General features: G+C 46.1%; 1 protein-coding gene across 1 annotated transcript in view; it reads right to left on the bottom strand.

Moving 5' to 3' along the window:
• LOC107299596 (WD repeat-containing protein 46-like) overlaps nt 1-8754 on the bottom strand; it is a 15069-nt gene extending 6315 nt beyond the window's left edge. Inside the window, exon 1 of the mRNA XM_015828961.1 lies at nt 8686-8754. Within this exon, the coding sequence (XP_015684447.1) occupies nt 8686-8754 (69 nt within the window). The remainder of the gene's footprint in view (nt 1-8685) is intronic.
• Nucleotides 8755-9018: the final 264 nt, after the last annotated feature.

A 9018-nucleotide genomic window follows, 5' to 3' on the forward strand; every position in this document is an offset into this window, starting at 1 on the left:
GGTGGCGGAGGAAGCGCCACTCGTGAATCCCGTCAGGCGGTTCCCAGGCGCGGCTCCTCGGCCTGGCCCGCCCTGCGATACCGCGGCGGGGATAAAAAAAGAAGCGGTGGAAGAAAAGGAAACATTGGCCGCCGCGAACGCCCCAACTTAAGATGGCTGCGGCGTCCTCCGCTGCCCTCCCGCCCTGCCTTGGGATGGCCCCCCGGTGGGCGGGGCTTCCAGAAGGAGGCCGATCTAGGGTTGGCTCCGCCCACCTCTGAAAGCCGGCCTTTAATGCTAGGCCAGGGATAGGCAACCTTGGCTCTTTTATGACTCGTGGACTTCAACTCCCAGAATTCCTGAGCCAGCATAGCTGGCTCAGGAATTCTGGGAATTGAAGTCCACGAGTCATAAAAGAGCCAAGGTTGCCTACCTATGTGCTAGGCCAAGGGTAGGCCACCTGGGCCCTTTTATGACTGGTGGACTTCAATTCCCAGAATTCCTGAGCCAGCCACTCTGAGGGGGAAAGGGAGAGGTTTCCAAGCTGAGCCAGGCTGGCTCAGGAATTCTGGGAGTTGAAGTCCAACAGTCATGAAGGGGCCAAGGTTGCCTAGCCCTGGTCTAGGTGGAAAGGGGGATTGTGGGAGTTGAAGTCCACCCACCTCAAAATTTGAAAAAAAAAAGCAAACAAACCCTGCTTTAACACAACCAGGAAAAGAGAGAGAGAGAGAGAAAAGAAAATGCAGGGATGCAACTGTGGGATCCCGAAGAGAGAAAACCAAACAAAAAGGCAGAAATTGTGGGAGCTTTTAAGAGGAGACTGGACAGTCACCTGTCTGAGACAGTAGAATAGGCCCTCCTGCTTGAGGGGGGTGGGCTGGACTAGAAGACCTCCTATTCTATTCCATTTTCTATTCTATTCTACATTCCATTCTATTCCATTTTCTATTCTATTCTATTTATTCTGTTCTATTCTGTTGGGATTTTATAGTTCAGGCTTCTATAGCAAAACTAGGCCAGTGGCCAGCTTGCGTACTAGAGGCCTAGGACAGTAAGTGAGGCAACCACATCCTCTGAGAAAATAACGGTTAACAGGAAGCTAGCATAGCAATGGGGCAAGAAGAAGCTTGCAATTGCTTTGCACTAACCACATCCTATAGAAAGCCCTAACCAATCATATGTTAAAGATGCTACATAGGACTTATTCTACCCTGCAACTAAATGTAACCAATTACGTATTGACACCTGTACTTCCTCATGTATGTACTGAATAAAGGGGTGGCTCAGAGCACATTCTGGGTCCACTCATCCCGAGGAGATTCCTGCGTGTGTCTTCTTTTCTGGCTTGTCGTTGCTTGCCAGAATTCATGAGTGACCCACCCTAATGTGGCAAGGCAAAAACGCCACATTTTGGTGACCCCGACGTGATGTCTGCGGAGGTCGTTGCTTACCCAGAGATGCGTCTCGGACCACCCATACCCACTCGCCTGAGGGAGGCTGTGCACTCGTCCCGTCTGAAACACGGCTGGATACTCGTGAGTATGGGAGGAAAGCTCTCTCAACAGAAAGGAAGGAACTGAGAGAACTAACCGAATCTTCTAAAAAATTTTGCTTCAAACGGGGGTAAATCACTCCCTCGATTGTAAAGCAATGATCTAATTGGCCTTCTGACACACATTTGGCAACACTGTCCATCGTACCCAGAAAAGGGGAGTTTTAAATTAATTCTATGGACAAAATTCCCTACACCCTCACACAGAAAATATTAGAGAAACTATTTTGAAGCAGAAACAACAAAAAGGGGAATTTTTAGAGTAAATTTAAAGACATAAATTAACTCAAAATGCACTCCTCTACAATGCATTTTGAACAAATAGGAATGTTTTGAAACTTCATGTAACTGTTAAGTTTAACCCTGTCAGACAATGTCTGATGGTGCTGTGTGTTGACATGTATTGTATTTTGTTCATATATATAAATATGTGTTTTGTGTATATGTGTGGCCACCCAGAACACTATGCTTGGACTTGGAATGGTGAGAAAAATAGGAGATGAAAGGGCCCTATAAAACCATGTTTGGTTGAAATCATCTCTTGATTTTTCTCACTTTTTACAGGACAAGTTATACGTTTCAATAAATGTTGTTTTAACAGTATTTCTGTGTTTATGTTTGTCTATGTTGTTTTGTGTTATTTCCAAGACTTGGAAGAGGGTCAAACCCTCTCTGATAACAACAATACAAAAAGGCCTATTTAAGAATGGTTTGCCTGGAGAAAGTTTGAAATGAAATATTTGTATGTGGAAATATTTGTATGAAAACAGTTAGAATGGAAGTGAATGAGTTCATTTGGTGATACCTAAGTGTGTGTGTTAGCCCTCAAGCCCTACCCCCCACCCATTTTCTCCCAGGCTGTGAAAGAAATAATGAATGATAGATTTTGTTATTGTAAAAGTAATTGAAAAGTAATAGTAAGTGTTTGCATGAGAAGAGTTTTACGGAGAATTCATATGAAGGAGAGAAACCTAATTTTTGGTGATGAGATTCCCACCCCCTCTCTTTCCGGCTGGCTGTGTTGCTTTACAAGCGAGAGAGAAGACAGGAAACAGAGGGGGGAAGCTTTTCATTTGAATTTTTTTTTTCTTCCTCTGCCTAGAATTGCAAAATTGGAACACCAAAGACACAATCTAATTGGCTTTCAGAAATACAACATGATTTAAGTCTTTATGGAATGCAAGTTGCCCCAGAAAAAATAACAATTGTTGGGCATCTTCTTTGCCTACACATTTGCTCAGTCCATTATTTAATTTAGTGACCAAAGGAAAACAACCTGAAAATTTTCATTGTAGTTCCATCTGGAGCACTTGCCACAGTGGAACAAATTAATGACATCTTGCAACTTCTCAAAACTTTACCTTTTGCTTGGCAATCACATTTCCGACCTCATCCTATTCCAGATGCCATCACAGTGTTTGCTGATGACAGTAAAAAATATGGCCCAAAGAGTAGAACTTTTTGCTTCTATCTTGGCTTTTCAACACTTTTCTGACAAACCTTTTAACATCCTGGACAGTCTGTATGTCACTCAAATTGTTAGCTCTCTCTATGAGTCATATTTGGCTCCCTCCTTTGATGCTGAATTGCTATCTTTGTTTTTCAAACTGCAGGGGAGGCAACTCCTATTTTACAGCAATGCCTCACATGCAGTTAACAGGCACACTCTCTTCCGATGAAGGTTAACCCCAGAGGAACAGTGGCCTGTCAAATTTGGCAAATGGATGTTACCCAATATCCTTCCTTTTCCCCATGGAAGTATATTCACGTATCTATTGATACTTTTTCTGGGTTCATCATGGCAACACCTCAAAGAGGTGAAGCCACTAAACGTAATCAATCATTGTATTCGGACCTTTGCATCGCTGGGATGCCCCAAAGAACTAAAAACAGATAATGGCCCCGCCTACACCAGTGCTGCATTTGCAGACTTCTGCAGGTGGTGGAACATTAAAAATAGCCCTTGACCGGTACATCAGACAACAGGGGAAAAATGCCCCTGGTCTCCCAGCAGTGCAAGACATCCTTAATCTCTGTCTACATATTTTGAATTTTTTAAACTTAACTGGCAACCCACACACCTCTGCAGCAGAGAGGCGTTTTTCTTTTCCCTCCCTTTCTCTTCCCGCCCACAGGTTTGGTTTCCCTACTCCCTGATCCTACCTGGAAAGGGCCTGTTGATCTCATCACTTGGGGAAGAGGCTACGCAGCAGTCCAACTGCCTGAAAAAGTCTTGTGGGTCCCTGGTCGCTGCGTCCAGCCCTACTTTGCACCACCTCCCATTACGCCACCCACAGAAACCCCATCTGAAGTAACAGCCACCAGAGTAGATGTGTGACCACTGCATCTGCCAGTGCGGCTGTCAGTGCTGTTTTTGGTGCAATGCCTGTGCCCTGCAACATTATGCCTACCCTGGAGTGCAAGATTTTTGTATTGACCACATCGATCCTTATTACATCCCTGAATATGACATCTACTACCCCGAAGAGGGAGTCACAGACCTCTGACTCATCAGCCGTGACTTCCCCAAGGCCTGGGGAGGAACTCCACAGATGGCTAGACACCCCCCTTCAATCTACCAGAGGGGTGCACCACCGTATCCGGCTCAGATCATACGAGCTGCCCCCCCAGTTGAAGGACACTGTTCACCATGTCTTAAAGTCACCAAAGAAGACACCAAACTTACCAGCACCTTGGTTTATTTTTCATCCTAATCATAACCAATGAAACTGTCCCTACCATGAAACATTTAGCTTCTCAAAGTGTCAAATCCAGAACCTATATTATGCAAAACCGCCTAGCTTTCAATTATTTGTTAGAAAAAGAAAGGGGGGTATGTGGGAAATTGGGTATGTGGGAAAATTAATTTGTCAAATTGTTGTCTCTTTTTGGATCATGGTTTCCAAAATTGCCAGGCCTGCAAGCCATTGTTGCGCTCATTGGTATGATCGCTTTAGAATGCTTAATTTTACCTCGTGTATTACCTATTTTTATTCGCACCATCTCAGGACCACTGATATTGTTACTTTTGGCATGTATAATTGGCCCCTGTATTTTTTCTCGCTTACAAAACTTTGTGCAAACTAAAATAGGTACCTTGGAAAATATGATACTGGAACGTCACCATTATCAATCAGTATCATCTGAAGAAGATATGGACTTTTGTAGGGAGATATGTTGTCTGAGACTACTATTTAGTCTTTAACAATTAAGATACGTTAATACATCCAGTTGTGGGTGGGACCTACCCTCCCTCAGCCTCGACTACCAACCCACAGGGCAGGAAACCTACCTTTAAAAAACAAAAAGAGAGGAGATGTTGGGATTTTATAGTTCAGGCTTCTATAGCAAAACTAGGGCAGAGGCCAGCTTGCGTACTAGAGGCCTAGGACAGTAAGTGAAGCAACAACTTTCTCTGACAGAAAATAATGGTTAACAGGAAGCTAGCTAAGCAACTGCCATAAGCAACGAGGCAAGTAGATGAGCAAATAAAACCACAATAGGCTTGCAATTGCTTTGCACTAACCACATCCTATAGAAAGCCCTAACCAATCATATGTTAAAGATGCTACATAGGACTTATTCTACCCTGCAACTAAATGTAACCAATTATGTATTGACACCTGTACTTCCTCATGTATGTACTGAATAAAGGGGTGGCTCAGAGCACATTCTGGGTCCACTCATCCCGAGGAGATTCCTGCGTGTGTCTTCTTTTCTGGCTTGTCGTTGCTTGCCAGAATTCATGAGTGACCCACCCTAATGTGGCAAGGCAAAAACGCCACACTATTCTATTCTATTCCATTCCCATTCTACTCTATTCTACTCTATTCTATTCCATTTTCTATTCTATTCTACATTCCGTTCTATTCCATTTTCTATTCTATTCTATTTATTCTGTTCTATTCCATTCCATTCCATTCTACTCTATTCTATTCTATTCTACTCTATTCTATTCCATTTTCTATTCATATTCTATTCCATTTTCTATTCTACATTCTATTCTACATTCCATTCTATCCCATTTTCTATTTTATTTCTATTCTATTCTGCATGCTACTCTATTCTATTCCATTTTCTATTCTATTCTACATTCTATTCTACATTCCATTCTATTCCATTTTATATTCTATTCTATTTATTCTGTTCTGTTCCATTCCATTCCATTCTACTCTATTCTATTCCATTCTACTCTATTCTATTCCATTTTCTATTCTATTCTACATTCTATTCTACATTCCATTCTATTCCAGTTTCTATTCTATTCTATTTATTCTGTTCTATTCTATTCTATTCCATTCCCATTCTACTCTATTCTACTCTATTCTACATTCCATTCTATCCCATTTTCTATTCTATTCTACATTCTATTCTGTATGCTATTCTATTCCATTCCATTTTCTATTCCATTCTGTTCTATTCTGTTGTATTCTATTCCATTTTCTATTCTATTCTATTCTTCCAGTCAGACCTGGGAAACAAGTTACTCCAGGGTGAACGGGTGCCAGCTTGTCGTGAAGCCCTTTGTGGGGGGGGGGGGTGTCAACAAGAAGGAGGAGGATATTGCAGAAAATCACAGGACTCAGACCACGGAATCAAAAGAAGTTGGTTTATTGGCGCAAAGGTTCAGAGCAATATTTGTAAGCACATCTGAACAACCTCTCATAACAAAACACAAGTTTTTATATTCTCGTCAGAAACAGCAAAACACGGAAATGTAACAGGTAGCATGGATTGGTTGCTTTGAATCACAGCCCCCTTACAGCATACAGCCCCCCCTTTCCGTAGCTAACATATCTTTGCTAAAGTTCCTACCTACAGCGTCTAAATGTCTAAATTTCCGGTAACCTACTTGTGGTTAGCTACAAGCGAGACATAGAGACATATGTGGTTAGCTGTAGCCAAGCAGCAATTCTGACACCTTTGTGCGACCGACAATTGAACCTGGGGCTTGACATCTTTCCATTTCCTTTTGTTCTCCTTCTAACTAATACACGCATTTAAGACTCATGTCCTGTTTTATGACTTAAGTCCTGCTTTACGTCCTGTAATACACGTATTTAAGTCTCATGTTCCGCTTTATGACTTATGTCTTGTTTCATGACATATATTCTGTCTTAAGGGGGTGTCCCCCTCCCACATCCCCGGGGAGGCCGAGTGGGCCATGGGCCGATCCCCATGCAGTGAACTGGGCTTCGTGGGGAGCAGCGGTGGGGGCAGCAAGATGTGAACCCTGGAACTGACGCCCCCCCCCCGCCCGCGAGGAAGGCCCTCGGATGAACCTCCTTCCCTGGACAGGCCCTGCCGCCTCCCCTGGGGGGGGTCTGGTTTCTGTAGGGTGGGGGCTGTGAAGGGCTCCCATCTGCCCCCCATTTGGCCTGGTCTTCCCATCATGCAATGGGAAGGGGGTCTCTTTGCCTCTAGAGCCAGCCAGGTGGGGGCTGCCCCAGGCCCTCCCTTGCACCCCCTGGCCTAAAATCCTCTTTTGGGAGAAGAGGGTGACACTATAAAGCCCCCCGTGACCCATTTGCAGAGGAGGGGGTTTCTCGTTGATGTAACAGCCACTTCCCCTCCCCCTGCTTCCCCCTCCCCCCTTTGTCTGTGTCTGCTTTGGGGTACTTTTTGGCAAGAGCCCCTTCCCCCCCCCGGGAGAGGTTTTGCAGGGGATGGTTCTGAGATGGCTGGATGCTTGACTGTGTGCCCAGAGAAGACACACACACAAACGCAAACACACACTCACAGCTTTGGGCTTAATGTCATGGTTCCGACAGATGAAATCCTTCAAAAGAACTTCGAGGCATTGTTTACCTTAAAGAATCTTTTATTTGGGAAACAAAAACATCGGCACTACATAGTTAAGAGCCAAAAACGGAATCCACCCCCACAAACTAACAAAGCACAATTCCCTCCTCCAATTAACAGTCATACATCACATTCCCCAATTAGCTGGAAGCAGTGGGCTTCCTCCCCAGCTCTCCAGCCCGCCAAATCTTTATCAGCTCTGGGTGCAATGCCCTTGGATTCCCACGGCTGAGTTGTTGTTGTTACGACTGGCTGGACTCTCATCCACATCCCCCTCCTCCCAGCATCATCTAACTCTAAAAGCGAAAGAGAAAAGATGGCTACATTTCTATCTAATGTCAAAGCAAAAAACATCCGATGTTAGCAGCGTTGACTAATAATCTATAATAATAATAATAAAGTTGGAAGGGGACCTTGGAGGTCATCTAGTCCAACCCCCTGCTCAGGCAGGAAACCCTATACCATTTCAGACAAGTGGCTGTCCAGTCTCTTCTTAAAAACTTCCAGTGTTGGAGCATTCACCGCTTCTGGAGGCAGGTTGTTCCACTGGTTAATTGTTCTAACTGTCAGGAAGTTTCTCCTTAGTTCCAGGTTGCTTCTCTCCTTGATTAGTTTCCACCCGTTGCTTCTTGTCCTGCCTTCAGGCGCTTTGGACAATAGCTTGATTCCCTCTTCTTTGGGGCAGCCCCTGAGATACTGGAACATTTACTATCATGTCACCCGTCATTTTCATTTTCCTACGGCCTTTTGCAAGCTCTGCCCTGGCCTTGCTGGGATCCAGTGGTCAATTTATTGGGGGCTCTGCTGGAGACCAAACTGACTTGCTAGGGAGGGAGGGAGGAGAGCCCACCGTTAGCATCGGTTTTGCTGCCCCCTCCCCTCCCCCTCCAGAGGGCCATTCCAGCAGACGCTCCCTTCACTCTCTCCCCCTCCCTCCTTGGTGGGGGTCTCCCTTTGGGCCCACCTCGCCCCTCGTGGTTGTGGGGAAGGTTTTCAGGGGAACGGGGCCGTATGGATGGTGCGAAGGCGTAAATATGGACATGGTGCCAGTCACACTGATTCGTTTGGGGTAAATTCCAAGCTACCATCCCTGTTTGAACAGGTCCTTTTTCAACGGAAGCTTTCAGGGACACACACACACCCCAACACAAGTCCACTTGCACGGAGGAAGTGGAAATTCTCATCGTCCCACTCTCGGTCCACCCCGTGCCTTTCTCCAGCAGGCTTGGTTGACTTCCTAATTATAGGAATCCTGGGATCTCCTGGTGGTCTCCCATCCCGTGGCCCGGCTGCCCTCCTCTTGGGACCAGCCGCGGCACTCTGGTGGTCACTGCCAGCATGAGATCGCCCACCTGGACGGGCAGAGGCTGGACCCCGGCCCCATAGACGGATTCCTTCCAGAGCTCTGCAGAAGGTCCCATCGGGCCAGCTGGCACCACGGGGGCCCTAGGAAGACCCCCCTCCCCTTGTAAATAGGCGTGACGTCAGAGAACGGGGGGGGAAATCTCTGTTAAGCAAGGCCAGCCCCTCCCCCTCCGGGGGTCCCCGGGAGAGGGGCTTCCCCAGCGCTTCCCTCCGGAAAGGGGACCGGCGGGGCTGGCCCGCCTCCCTCGGCCGGGGACCCCCTCCTCCTGGACCGACGGAAGCGCCGAGCGAGCCTCCCGGGGCGGGGACCTCCCCTTCCT

Source organism: Protobothrops mucrosquamatus, unplaced genomic scaffold, assembly GCF_001527695.2.
Source record: "Protobothrops mucrosquamatus isolate PMUCROS unplaced genomic scaffold, P.Mucros_1.0 scaffold5161, whole genome shotgun sequence".
NCBI lineage: Eukaryota > Metazoa > Chordata > Lepidosauria > Squamata > Viperidae > Protobothrops > Protobothrops mucrosquamatus.